The sequence below is a fragment of the Ambystoma mexicanum genome, chromosome 2q (genome assembly GCF_040938575.1).
Source record: "Ambystoma mexicanum isolate Mex_15411 chromosome 2q, UKY_AmexF1_1, whole genome shotgun sequence".
Taxonomy (NCBI): domain Eukaryota; kingdom Metazoa; phylum Chordata; class Amphibia; order Caudata; family Ambystomatidae; genus Ambystoma; species Ambystoma mexicanum.
Genome location: NC_090924.1, coordinates 13,291,368 through 13,306,181, shown reverse-complemented (window position 1 = coordinate 13,306,181; position 14,814 = coordinate 13,291,368). Strand labels below are relative to the sequence as shown.

The 14,814-nt window shown below is 48.5% G+C and overlaps 1 protein-coding gene across 3 annotated transcripts in view; it reads left to right on the top strand.

Annotated features, from left to right (window-relative positions):
- The window catches only part of LOC138569113 (cyclin-dependent kinase-like 4), a 1,540,933-nt gene that overhangs the window by 661,547 nt on the left and 864,572 nt on the right, over positions 1-14,814 (top strand). For all 3 annotated transcript variants that reach the window (XM_069646780.1, XM_069646779.1, XM_069646778.1), the window contains one exon: positions 11,647-11,847. In XM_069646780.1, the coding sequence (XP_069502881.1) occupies positions 11,647-11,847 (201 nt within the window). The remainder of the gene's footprint in view (positions 1-11,646; positions 11,848-14,814) is intronic.

Genomic DNA, 14,814 nt, shown 5'->3' with positions numbered 1-14,814 from the left:
ATGATTCATCGTCCATTCCTAGCCTCTCCAGTACGGACTTCTTGATGTCGGCATATGGGGTGTCCCCATTAGGATTGGACGCCTGATAGGCTCCTTGCATCACTCCCGTAAGAAGGGGTGCCAGAAAGAAAGACCATCGGTCCTGGGGCCATTGTGCTGCTCGAGCTATTCCTTCAAAATTTACAAAGAAGAAACTGGGATCGTCTTCCGCCTGGTATTTTTGAAGCACAGTCGGCGGAATGGCTGGATGTGACCTCTGTGCTGCTACTGATTCCCCAAGGATCCTCAGGGCTTCCCTGCCCTGCTCTTGGGCTGCAGTTTGTACCTGTAGAGCCTGTTGCAGGGCTTGTCGGTCTGCTTGGGCCTGATGACCTTGCACTTGCACTAGCTGTTGTAACTGTTGTTGCCCCTCAGCCAATGCCTTTTTGACTGCCTCCATGGTAGACATGTCTCTGAGAATCCCACCGCTGCCACCACTGTAAAGTAGTGAGCCAGAGACAAGGAGGTAAGTTACTCAATAGTATTTATTTCTTACAGCTCACCAGAGGTTAAATAATTGTACACCCGGACTGCTCTTTATCCAATTAATTTCAATTAGCGTTCATTGCAACAAAACCAAAAATAAAGGGTCTTCCCGGTTGCTCAAAAGACAAAACTCAAGGATTGCAATATTGCTTGTTCACAAAAGAATATAGTTCAAAATACGGAGAACACAGGAATGGCGGCCTTTCTTGTTCAAAGCAGCAATATTCAGCCCTGAGCGTTTACTCAACACTTCCGAATGGTTCAGAGCCTTTTCTGTTCAAGCTCTACGGCCGGTGCTCGGAGCCAGCCGTTTTGGCTGGACTTCAGTAAATACCCAAACTTCCCCTTTTCCGCCGTTGGGACTCAGGCGTCTTCATCTGCTGTGCAGTCGGATTTGACCACAGGTCCGGTACGGTACACTCCGGTGAGTTTTCCTTTTTCCTCTAATACACCCACCGATATGGGGTACTGTCCTCGTACCATTCCGAGTCCACTCTGTCAGCCTCCTTCCACTCCTGCAAAACGAGAGAAAAGTTGAGCTGTTTTCTGATGTGTTTAACCCCGGTGAGTCTCCTCCCCAGTAATTAGAGTTAGGCGTTCCCAGCCCTGGGCTCTTTACACCTGAGGGTAATTCATCTCTTCCCAGCTTCAACTTCACGGAGTTAGCTTAGCATTTAACCCCCGCCTGCCCGGAGCCCTCATTATATGGAAACGTGGTTTTTCGTCTTCCTTGTCTGATTTCTATTCCCATTTTCTGGCTTTTGTTTTGATTATGTATCCGTTGGGGCATTCTGGGATATGTCATTTGTGTCTTTTCTCTTGTGTCTCTTATATTTGTACTGTCCGGTGTGATAGTTGATTGGTGGTGCATTCTGGGACATGTAGTCTGGGCTTGTACTTGTTCCCGCGTATCTCTTAAACTTGTCATTATATGGTCTGGTGTGATCATAGGCTCATCCCCCTCCGTCTTGTTTTGTTCCGGATTGGCCGCTATTGGTTCCTCATTACATAGGGGCACAGTGTTGTACCCCTACCCATGGGTGCCATAAGGGTGTCCCGCGGGTCTTTTCACCAAACCAAAAGAGAGAGAGCTGCACCGCCAAAAGTCCCACATGAACTCCTACGCGGGAAAACACGACAGAACACACGATAAAAAGCAGTAAAGGATATGGAAGCCCTGTCCCTCCGATGCATTTCCAGCATCACAATCTGCCAACGCCATATTTCGTCATTCAACTTGCCATCTACTGGACTACACACAAGTTTGTTTTCCTTCTCAGAGGGTTTTCCTGCAACTTTTGGCAGTCTTCCAGGGATCACCTTGCCTGACTATCTTCCTTTCCGGCAGGGTGGCGTCTGTGGAGGCTCTCACCTTTCTCCACAAGAAACGCACCAAGCTACAATCTCGTAAGGATAAAGACTCTAAGAAATCCACACGAAAGAAAACACGTGTGTGCCCCACTTCTAAAAGTGTTAAACCTGTCAACTTTAGATGGAAAACATCATACGCTTCTTTCGCAAGATATTACACTGTTGCATTTGGAAAATGGGGAGAAAATCGAATGGTTAAACTCATTGTCGGTACGAATAAGTCCTCACATAGGTGAACATAGGACGGGGTAAATGAGCAAGTGCAGTTATTGTGCTATGCAGTGGTAATTAGGTACTTCGTTTTTCAGAGGAAAAACGAGCAGAACCAATCGGCAGGGTCATAGTGACCCCACAGCAGATTACATCCAAGATTGCCCAACAAGGACAAAGCCAGCAATGGCTACAGTGTAAGACTGTGCAGTATAGAGATTTATTCGGTCTGTGGTGGGTGGGGGTGGCGAAAAGAGTATACAACCACTCCCAGGAGGACAGCTAGTGACTCCAGGTAAGTCTGAAGACTTGGCAAGGACTACTGTGGCAGGGTTATTGATATGACACTGTCAGCGGCCCCCAGGCAACCCCGGTCATCCTGTGTTAGGCAGACTATCAGGGTACAGCCAGAGTCACTTACCCCAGGCTTGATGTGGGGGAGTTGAGAAAGGACCCCAATCCCTGACTTCCCAGAGCGCTTGAAGATGTGCAGGGCTATTGGTACCGCTCTCCCTGCTGCAATACCAACCAGCCTCTCTCAGAACACCTGTGACTACCTAACCCCTACAAAGCGTGAGAGAAATGCCAGAGCCAAGTAAACCAGAGAAAACAGCTGGACACTGTACCCGCAGCTCCTAGAAAGCACCTGGGTACAACCTGGAAACCTGGCCCGAGCCAGGGTGATGGAGTCAGGGGTATTGACTGAAATGTTCCCCTCCCATCTGGTTGTTGCAGTGCTTGTCACTTTACGATTAAGAGTACTGTTTTCGTGCATAATTTGTTCAGTTGAAATCTCAGACAATTCACTCACTGTAATTCTGCCAATGTGATCTACATTATTAAATGCCCTTGTGCTCTGCTATATATTGGCATGGCAAGTCACAAGGTAGCAATCAGAATTAATGAACATCATTCATGTATTCGCAATCATACATCTGCAGCACCTTTGATACAGCATTATCCCCAAGCAAACCACTGTGAAGATGGCATGGTATAGATGATCATTGATCAATTAAAACTGGATCGATATAATTTTTCCTTGGTGAATAGACTGTACAAATTGGAGCAGGTCTGAATACAGCGTTTGCTTACCCATGAGATTGGTTTAAATGAGGATCTCCATTTTCCCTCCTTAATAACATTAATTAAGAAAGTTGTAAGAATTGGCAATATGCAAGGGTGCAGTTTTACTAGACTGCGTCAGTGTCCTAGTCATGACTGGTGGTGCAGAATATTCCACGTTACCAAATAAGCATTTCGAGGGGATTGGGTCCTCCGACGTATTCCATATCTTTGACAGTAATCACCACAGCTGTGCTGCTTCGGAAAATTGTCGGCGTCTGCGTCCTGCGTCAATGACGTCGATGCGCCGTCCCCGAGGACCTCCTCCGACGGCCGACGTCACCCGATGTGATAAGTAGGACGCACGACGCACGACGCCCGTAGCCTCAGTTCCGTTTTTTCCGCAAACGTGTTCGCTTCATGAATCTCGGTACGCCTCGACTCTTTGGAGTTTCAGTTGTAAACTTCTCGGTTCTTGGAACCTGTTCGGTTTTGTGAAGAAGCCTGTTCTTGATGATGTCAACCTCGTCTTCAACCCAGCGTCCGGGCTTCAAGAAATGCGGGGACTGTGGGTCCAAGATGTCGGTAACGGACTCGCACAACGCCTGCCTCTGGTGCCTCGGGGAGGCCCACGACACGGACGACTGTGTCAACTGCCAGTCGCTCACGGCCAAGGCCTTGCGGTAACGCAAGAAGAAGTTGTCGGTAGGGCATTCCCAGAAGCACCGGCATTGGTCGCCTTCCCCGTCCTCTTCCGAGGACTCTGCCTGTCGGCGGGTCACTTATCCCACCATACAAGCGACACCAGAGGAATGGGCTTCCTTCGGGAAGAAGATGTTAGCGATTCTCGAATCCCAGGGTACCGGTCCGTCCACGCCTCCGAGTGGGGTCGGTCGTGATCGGTCGAGAGACACCGCTTGCACGCCTTCGGGCTCGGGTGGTCGGCACGGTTCGCGGGAGAGGTCCCGCTCGGACAAGGGTAACCTTTCTCGCCATGCCCGTTCCAGGTCCCGGTCCTCGACGCGCTCGAGACCGCGTGATCCTGTGCAGTCTTCGAGGAAGACGTTGACGCCTGTGGCCCCGAGGTCGTCGACGGTCTCTCTTGAGGCTCCGCCTCCGAGGGGGTCGTCGATGCTGTCGGCGCCTAGGTCGTCGAAGGACACGCTCGGAGCTCTGGCTTTGAGGGCTGTGTCGACGCCGTTGATGCTGGCAGCGCTGCGGCTGATGACGACGCCGATTCTCTCGACGCCGGCGCTGATTCGTTCAGCGCCCTCAACGCCTTTCGAGGCGGTGGTGTCGGAGGGGCCCCATGGCACAGGGGAAGCCCCTAGAAAGGCTCTGGCTAAGGTCAGGCATAGCTTTGGTCCCCAGGTGTCTTCCTCTCACCGCCTTGAGTACATTTCAGAGGGTGATGAGGGCTCTGATGAGGGCTTGGTTCTGGTTACGGTGCCAGATGAGCTTCTCTCGGGCCATAGCCATTTTGATGACCTCAGGCAGTCACTGCATGATGCCAGTGGACTGGACACCTCTCTGGAGGTGGAGTTTTGTAGGCCTGAGCCTGGCACTCATGCCGATTCTTCGTACCGACGCCTTATGTTTCGGGTCACCGAGTACTTGGGATGGTCGGCTCCACCAGGGGAGTTTGTTCAGGATGATCTCAGGGACATCCTCAATCTTGGTCCCCCCACTGACCCGGTACTGCCGTTTCATATGGCTCTGCAGAGAAGGGTGGCGGCGGCTTGGACTGCTCTGGAGAGTCTCCCGGCAGTGGGCAAGTCTTTGTTGCGAAAATACCGTCCAGCCAGTAGCGACCCCTGCTATTTGTCCAGGCACCCCACTCCGGAGAGTTTGGTGTTGCAGGCGGCTACGGCCCCGGCAAAGCAGGCATCGTATTCTACCATCCCTCCGGATAGGGACGACAAAAGTTTTGATGGCTGGGCAAAGAAAGTGTTTTCTTCAGGGGATATGGCGCTTCAGGCGGCCAACTCCGTATGTGCCTTGTCTCTTTTCACACTCTGTGGAACTGTGTTGCATTAGTGGCTGGACATATTCCCGAAGGGGACGAACGGGATGGTTTCCTTGCTGTGGTCCAGGATGGCAAGGATGCCATGTGTGAGGCCGTTCAGTCGGGTTTGGACATGGCAGATTGTGTCAGCCGGTCCATGGCGGCGAGCACCATAATACGCAGGTTTGCGTGGTTGCGGAAGTCGGGGTTCGCTCCTGATGTGCAGTCCCGGCTCCTCAACATGCCCTTGGACGGTGAACATCTTTTTGTCAGCAAGGCTGACGAGAGCCTTGAGAGGTTGCAGACCTCCAAAGCTGCAGCAAAGTCGTTGGGCTCTGCAGTTCGACAACCTCCGCTTTTTCGTCCTAGGGGACAACAATGGAGGGGAGGTTCCTTTAGTTATTACTCGTCCTTCAGTAAAGCGAGAGGAGCTGTCAGTCAAAGAGGCCACCGTAGGAGTACCAGAGGTGGAAAACAGGGTACTCGAGGTGCCAAGGCCGCTCGGGCAGTTGCCTCTTTGCCCTCAGGCAACGCCGCAGCCGCTACCACTCAGTCATGAGGCCATGTCCTATGGTTCGCCGGTTGGGGGAAGGCTGGTGCAGCATCTTGTAGAGTGGCGTGCCATTACTTCAGATGTGTGGGTTCTGGAGATCATAACCCACGGCTACTATCTTCCCTTTCGGCAGAGGCCTCACGACAATCCACCTGGGAACCTCTCTTTGAAGAGTCCGGATCCGCTCCTTGCGCAGGAAACTTAAGCCTTGCTGGAGAAAGGCGCCATAGAACTGGTGCCTGTAGTGGAGAGGAACAAGGGATGGTATTCCCCTTATTTTTTGATTTCGAAGAAAGACGGGGGATTGAGACCCATCATGGACTTGCGCGGTTTGAACAAACTCCTCAGGAAGGACAAGTTCAAGCTGGTTACTCTCTCTCAAGTCCTCCAGGCCCTTAAACTTCAGGACTGGTTGGTGTCTCTCGACCTCAAGGACGCTTACTTCCATGTGCCGATCCATCCCAAGCACAAGAAGTACCTGAGGTTCGCGGTTGGCGACTCGTACTTTCAGTTTCGGATCATGCCGTTCGGATTGACCTCCGCCCCGAGGGTTTTCACCAAGCTCATGATGGTGGTGGCAGCGCATCTCAGGAAAGGGGGGATTCACGTCTACCCCTACCTGGACGATTGCTTGATCAGGGGGAGCTCTCCCGAGCAAGTCCTGGATCATCTGTCCATCACCTGCCACTCTCTTCACAAGCTGGGCTTCTCCCTCAATTTAAAGAAGTCCCATTTGAAGCCAACACAGCGGCTCCAGTACATCGGAGCAGTGCTCGACACATCCCTGGGGCTGTGTTTTCCTCCCCAGGTGAGGGCTCTTCACATTCAGCAGATGGTGCACAAGTTTCAACTTGCCCAGACGCTCCCGGCGTTCGAGTTCTTGAGGTTGCTCGGCCTCATGGCATCCTGCATTCTTCTGGTGCCAGAGGCTCGTCTGCGGATGAGATCTTAGCAGTGGGCACTCAAGATGCAGTGCTCGCAATCTTCCGGTAGGATGTCGGACCCTGTTCAGGTGCCCCCCTCGGTCGCCCAGGACCTTCTGTGGTGGGCCGTTGAAGGCAATCTGATGAAGGGGGCTCCGTTTTGGCTTCCCTGGCCTCATGGGATGGGGAGCTCATGCCAACGAGTTGACAGTCAGCGGTCGTTGGTCTCCGTTGGAGTCCAGACTCCATATCAATCTATTGGAGCTGAGGGCCGTCAGGCTAGCCCTGAAGGCTTTTCTGCCGACTGTGCGAGGAAAGAGTGTCCTGATCCTAATGGACAACACGATGGCCATGCACTACCTAAAAAAAAAGGGGGGGTCAGGGTCACTTCCTTTGTGCAGGGAGGCGATGCAGTTCGAGTTCTGGGCCATCCAGCAGGAAGATTCGATCTCAGCTGTTCATCTGGCCGGAGACGACAACGAGATTGGCTGACGCTCTGAGCAGGCAGAGCACGATCTCTCATGAGTGGGCGCTGGCTTAGGAGATTCTCCTGGAGATCTTCGCCCTTTGGGGGACCCCTCAAGTGGATCTCTTCGCCTCCATTGTCAACCGGAAGTGCGAAAGGTTCTGCTTGCGGGAATTTCCTCCAAAAGGAGCCTTAGGAGATGCGTTCGTGGTGGAGTGGTCATTCCCACTGCTGTATGCGTTTCCTCCAGTCCCCATCATCCCACAAGTATTGCGGAGGTTATGGAGGTTCGGTTCCCGGATGATCCTCATTGCTCCGGCGTGGGCCCGGAGGACGTGGTACCAGGACCTCTCGACTCCCTTGATTCCATCCGAGGACAGGATCTGGCCTTTGGAAAGGCAGTCCTTTATTCTTTATTCTGCAATCTGATTTGGCATGCTAAATTTGTGTTCTAAATTATTTTCCCACCTCCTTGCTTTGGTACTGCTTTGGGAGTCTGTCAAAGATATGGAATACATCGGAGGACCCAATCCCCTCGAAGAACAAGTTACTCTCTTACCTGGTAACGTTCTTTCGATGGGATGGTCCGACGACCTATTCCATATGGCTCCCTCCCTACCTTCCCCGCTGCAGAATTTCTTATGCGATTGCAGCTTACGTTTCCGCAAGGCCTTGTGTGTCTGACTGGCAGAAGACTGGTGTCACACGTTCTGGGGATAAATCTACAACTGAGGCTACGGGCGACGTGCGTCCTACTTATCACATCGGGTGACGTCGGCCGTTGGAGGAGGTCCTCGGGGACGGCGCATCGACGTCATCGACGCAGGACGCAGACGCCAAAAATTTTCCGAAGCAGCACAGCTGTGGTGATTACTGTCAAAGATATGGAATACGTCGTCGGACCATCCCATCGAAAGAACGTTACCAGGTAAGAGAGTAACTTGTTCTACTAATGACATGTTACCGCAATTGACAGCATTAGCGGGAAACACTTTGCAGCATCTTAAGTTGCCATGCTATATAAACTGTATCAACTCGGAGGTCACATTCTAGTGAACCGAAAGGTGCTTTGTTTGTCGACTTGAACTGTACCATTTGAATGGCCATAGTCAAGTTTCTAAAAGGGTGGTTTAATCATTTTATTTTGGTTAACAACAAACAGTGACACTATTTCGCAGCATCAAGCATGCTTTTCACATGGCAGCAACATTGGTGGCTGTTGATTTCGGTTATACATATGGATCCTTTCCAATGTGGCGGACTGCATCACTGTCGAATAATGAGTGAAACTCAATATGGCGCCAAGATGTAGCTTTCGAAAAAATTGCGAAATTCTAGGTTTAGTGTTTGAGACAAGGCATATGTAGAGTAGATTTACCGAGACTCGGCTTATTGCAACGTCGAACTGTGACATGAGCACAGCTCCGCATTCGGAATACCTTCTATATGGTTTCTCTGTAATGGTTTCTCTGTATCAGTAAGTTTGTGAGTCATGGCAGCAGTTTGCATTCCCTTTAATGCCTCTGGGATGCTTTGAGACAGGAAATTGATGGTATTCTACATGCTATTGGCTTGGTAGATGCACCCATTAAAAAGGAAAATGTCTAGAAGAAGGGGATTCACGCTATAGGCAGTCGGACTTACCTGGCATTTGTCTGTATACTGAGATGATTCGTATATATCAACCTGGGCTCAGTGGGAAGCCTCAGAGGTAAGACATATGTTTGGCACAGCTGTGATTCGATGATGAATGATTTGTGTTTCTGATCATTGGGCTGCCTTTAGCTCTTTGTTGTAACAAGCAACAGTAAAGTTCTTGTTTCTGGCAGGGGCTTGGCTGTCAGCGGCGTGGACCTTGATGAAAGTTGGGCAGACAATTGCAATCAGAATTTCTCTCACAAACTATCATTGGAATAAGGTCCAAATTGAATCCCTAATATTGGGTAGGGTGGCTATTATTATGGGAAAGGCACAATAGTAAAGTTATACTGTGTGGGTTGTTTTTCAGCTGCTGTTACCATTTCCCCTGTGTGACGAAACAGTACCACGCTGAAGAAGGCTGGGTCGATTTAATTAATTAACCTGATAGCTGAAACTCGAGTTACCCATTTTCATTCATAGTCTCAATTGTTTAGAGATCTTAGACAAAGATATGGCCTAATTAACAACAAATAATGTATGATGGGCACATTATTAATATCAATGCACTTTGTTAAATTGTTATAGGCATTTGGACCATTATTTGATCCTGTTTTTGTACTATGAGATTTTACAAGTTTTGATTGTGTTGTTGGAGTATGCATATGTTTTGGATGTGTGTGGTATAAGTCATGTGGTTGAATGTGTGACCAGTTGTCACTTACTGTTTGAGGAAAAGCACTTGCACTTTGTGCCATGGGATGTTGATGGTTGTTATGTAAACTGTACTTTATAATGTACATAATAAATGGTTGTTAAAGTAATTGATTGGTTATTGATGAGCACATGTTTTTAGGCATTTACTTTAATAAATAAATTCAATGTGATTTGAAATTGCAGCATTTGCACACATTTTTTAGTGAGTATATGAAATTGTGGATATGATCTCCCCTTTTTGCCTTGCCCCTCTTCAAAGAAGTCAGACACCCAACAACCAACCCCAGATGACTCCACGGAAATGAGGGGATAACAGTAAAATGACTCTGAGTAAAGAGAGACTGCTGGGGAATTATGGAGACCAGAAATCTTCCCCAAAACCAAGTTGGAAGCAAAACTCACCAAACCCTAGAGAGTCTCCAGAATAATGAGCAGCCTGAGCATATGACTGCCTGCACAAGAATGGAGATTGGGAAAGGGGTGAGGCTAGAATTCTTCTCAAAGGCTTTCAGGGGAAGTCCTGCTCTCAGAGAAATAGTTCAGCTAGCGTTTGGCAAAGGGGTACAGTTAACAAAAATATCAATTTTGAGACCAGGGAAGGGTATAGACAGGAAGAATAGGGCTATAACAAGCCAGCATTTGCAGAGCAGGGTGAACGGTTTTCGGTTGAGGTCCAGAGGAGAGGAGGTGGACCAAGAGACCAGCAAATAAGGTGGAGCAGGTAGTGAAGGGTTGAAAGGATACTCTTGGAGTACTGTGAGCGAGTGAAAGTAAGTTGTTGACACCTAGGTCCACACACCATGCACTCCCCACCTTACCTGAGACTCTGTGATGTGCCCCCCACTCCCACCCGGTTGCTTGTCGATCCCTTGCTGCAATTACCCACCCTCACCTGTTGGCTCCCTGCTCCTTTTTTCTGTGCTTATCTCCCTATGTTCTTCCCTCAATGATTGGAACACTCTCTGGTGCTTCCCAAAGCTAGGTCTGCTCAATAAATAACCTAATAATAATAACCCTAATAATAATTGTTGGGTCTGACAGTATGGTATCAGTTGAGGTGTTTGTGAGAGAGAGTATTGACTGGAGGAAGGATGGGAGTGAGCTGTGTTGGGAAGACCAGGATGGAGTTGGTGGGCAGAGATTGATAGAGGCAAGAACAGGGGAGGAAATGCTAGAGGAAGAGTGCTCAGACCAGGATGCAGAGCTTTGGGAGCCGAGAGAGACCAGTTGGAGGGTGAAAATGGGATAAATCTGAGACACCAATAAGATCAGTGGAAGGAGAGTGCTGAGATTGAGTGACCAAGAGAGGGGTGAGAGAGAGGAGATAGGGCGAGTAAGGAGAATTTGTGGAATTGAACATTGAAAAAAGATGACAGAAGAATCAAGCAATCCATTAAGTTCCATAGAAAATCCCTGACGTAGCGAGTTAGAGAAGTCCACCACCTTGAGGCCCCATTTTTGGATAAAACCTAGATACATATGGTATTGGCCAATTGGCAATAGTCGGCAGATATTTGAGAATCATTATGGAGGAATGGGGAAGCCATGGATAGGGATGTGGTAGCCCACGTGCAGGTTGAGGTAAGCTGCAGGACCATTCCTATTCTGGGAACCCCAAGTGAAGTCGTCATTGTCGTGAGTTTATTTGGAGCAAATTATCTCTCTACTCATGCTGTTGGTAGAATTGAAGACAGCCCCACCCCAAGGACTTGGTGGGATCCAATCTCACCGACTTTTCAGTTTCCAATAAAACCTTAAATAAAACCCCTAGTTTTGAGTTGTATGTTCATCCCTCCTCTCTGACAGTAGCCACCACAAATTAAGTGCGCTTTTTACTTGTATTTAAGTGTATCACTTCTTGGTTTTTAGGTGGCGATGTGGATTTGATCATCCGCAACCCTGTGGTTGGATGCTTTACTGGTATCCATAATCGATGAATTCACCCATGATGGCCCTGTGAGGTTTTTGAGCAGAAGTCTAAGCAATAAATAAGTTAAGGAAAGCACAGAAACTTCAGATATTGGAAGTGCTGCAGGAGTCAAGTGTTTGTTTGTACATAAATTAGCTTTGCTCCATCAGTTTCAGAGATGCTTAGTGCAGCTACTCCTGTTCTATGTGTTACTTGTTTTTGTTCTTTGACACTGTTTTCCAATAACTTGTCCTGCTTCCTCCGCAGCCCGCCCTGGTGATGACTACACAGATTATGTGGCTACCCGATGGTACAGGGCTCCTGAGCTTCTTGTTGGGGACACCCAATACGGAGCACCTGTTGACATATGGGCCATCGGTTGCGTCTTTGCTGAGCTACTCTCAGGGCAGCCACTGTGGCCAGGGAAGTCTGACATGGACCAACTGTACCTGATCATCCGCACACTGGGTAAGAATCCCATTTTGATCTTGTTCTGGATGTTGGATGTAGGGTTAAAGGATTGAAGAGGGGAGTCTAACGGGGCTGGGTAGGGACCTGGCCTACATGTCAAGAAAATTGGGAGATTTCCTGACATTGTTTCTGAACATTGTCTATGTCTATGTGTTTCAGCATAAAAAGAGTATCATGAACACAGTGCCACAAGTACATTCAATAAACTAATGTTTTTCAAATATCACCAAATTAACAAATGATGCAGAAGTCCATATTGCCAGACTGAAAAAAAAGACTGATTAAATAAGACATTTTTCACCTAAACATAAAAGTCCTTGCATTAGGAACAAATCGCACAATTATTGTAACTTAATTGGTTTCATCCACTTTGATGCATCATTTATCAATACAAGTTTCAAATATTTCTTCATAGAGTATTTAGAAGGTGCACTGTACAGCCAAGTGTTTCTAGTGCCACAAGGCAACAAGGAGGGTGGGAGGGCAGGGGATGCAAAACTTGAGTAACGGTCCTTCTAGGCCTTGTGACATTCAGATTGTCCAAGTGCAGAAAAACAAGGAGTGCAGGGGTCAAGGAGAGTAGAGGAGAGGCGGAGGCGGGGTAGGAGAGGCATAATGCAGGGGTGCAGGAAGCAGTGGTGCATGGGGGGTGGGAAAGGGTCTGGCCCAGGGGCCGGGCAAGTGCTCTGGTGGGAAGGAGGGGCTGTGGGGCAAGTGCAAGGGGGATGGCAGGCGAGGACCACCAGCTAAGTGCTGACGGAGTGTACCACACTCAGGCTGTTAGGAGGGGGATGGGGGCGTCCCACTAGGCTGGTCAGGGACGGGACCCGGGAGGGAAATGCTGCTAAGGTAGGGCTGGTTGAAGACTGGTCAGGGAGGGAATGGAGCTCTATATGACTCATGAATGCACCAAGACACCAGTCAACGTGGCAGGAGGGGCAGTTAGCAAAGAAGGGGGAAGGAGGTGGAGAAGAGAAGGGTCTTGAGAAGCTTCCAGAACTTAAGGAGGTTTGGCCCAAGAGGGGCAGGGAGGCCATTCCAGAGGGAGGCACCTGCCAACGAGAGAGATCTACCCCCTACTATCTGCTTGGAGAAACGTCTGACCTGCAGAGAGTTGGAGCTAGATGACCAAAGGGCTCTAGCAGGGAGGTATTTAGGGGAGAGTGAGTTGGATGTAGCAGGGTCCCAGGCCCCAGATGGCCTTCTGGGTAATACAGAGGGTCTTGAATGTGATCCTTGCAGCCACCGCCAATGAAGAGATTTAAGGGCCCAAGAGATGCAGTCACTGGCCTTGAGGCCAAGGATAAGTCTTGCAGTCGTGTTCTGGGTTAGTTGAATGGGGTGAAGAGTGGAGAGAGGTAGATTGAGGAAGAAGTTGTTGGAGTAGTCCAAACTAGAGAGAACCAGCCCTCTGGAGATACTGAGCTTCTGGGAGAAGATATGAAGGGGGGTGGGAGCTCGCTGGGCCTGGTGCCCCAGGGCGATGGAGCTGTTGGGCATAGTTAGCCCTCAAGATGAATCGGACCTTCTTGGTTGAACTCCTGCTACTTATTTTCGTTTTCCTATTTGTCGAACATGGCCGCTTAGAGAACCTGTAGAATCTGGGGGCAGGTGGGGAGGAGGGTTGGGGGGAGGAGTGGGTTAATGGGGTTTTCGGAGGTTCTGTGTTTGTTTTCTTCCTGGTATTGCTCTTTGTTGTATGAATTACAAATGGTTAATGAAAACTTATTGGGAAAAAAAAAGATATGAAGGGGGGGGGGGGGTGGCTCTGAGGAGGTGAGCTAAAAGTGGGCCTTCTGGGCAATATTTCAGTTCTGTAGTGAGTTAACTAAATTAACTAGGTCCATTTCAAAAGGCCATTTCTTTACCAGTCACACTTTCATCAGAACTAAACATTTTAGGGCAGTGGTACTGGTGAGGGGGATATGAAATATGCTACCAGGTGCAAAAGGAATAATATATTTGTTGTTTCCTAATGCTACTTGACAGTTTAAACTGTCCATTTAAAATGAGACCTCATAAAAGCATTTCCCCTTTATTTATGAATGTACGTGAATTAACAGTTACAGTGCCAGAGTGGTAAAGTAATTCCAAGTTTACTCTGCTTTAGAATTTGCCTGGCCAAAATCCATAGTTGATTTCTACAGTTTAGGTGAACTTGAATCCAACAAAGACGAACTTTCTTTTTAAAAACGAGACAAACTCCAACTTCAAATCAAAAAACTGGCAGGCCATTGTTAACTTCGAAGTCTTAAACTCCATGCTCTCAAGCGGCAGTTCTTTTCTTTTCTGCTCCTGCCACTACCACAAAATGTAATTGTGAGCCTAGACTCCTACTGTAACCAGCTTTCCAAGGCCTACAAGTACTCGAAACAAGGGCTGAAGCTCTTTTGTGGGGGTACCTCAAATTCCCCTACCTTCTTATTACCTGTACTCCTCCATCTTTGGAATGTATGTTATACTTTTTCTTTGGCACCATACCTGTGGCTGGCCTGTTGAATTTTGAACTTCAAAAACTGGTACTTACTTAGACTTAGATTTTCCTGGCGGCTCCTTGGGACCCTTGAGTTCTCTGAATAATTGGTCTATTAAGAAGGTACTAGTGATTCTGGTGAGTCATCTGGGTCCTTCATTGGCCCAGTACTGTGCTATTTATTATTGCATACCTGTTGTGATGGCATGTCTAATTGTTCACCTCTTTTGTCATAGCTCCTTTAACCTATAAATTATAGAGTGCTCCCCTGTTAGAATGTGTCTATTGTACTATGTTTTGGAAGAAAGAGGGAACATGTGCAATCCATTGCAGTCTATTTTGTTTGTTTAATGTGTTGATTTGTGTATTCTGTTTTCAGTGCTTAAAAGTATTTGTAACTTTATAAATGATCGTTGAGTATCTCATTTGCAGTGTATGTTGTTGCTTATGCTTGTGTCACTCTAATTGTACCTTGGCACTAGTCTACACAC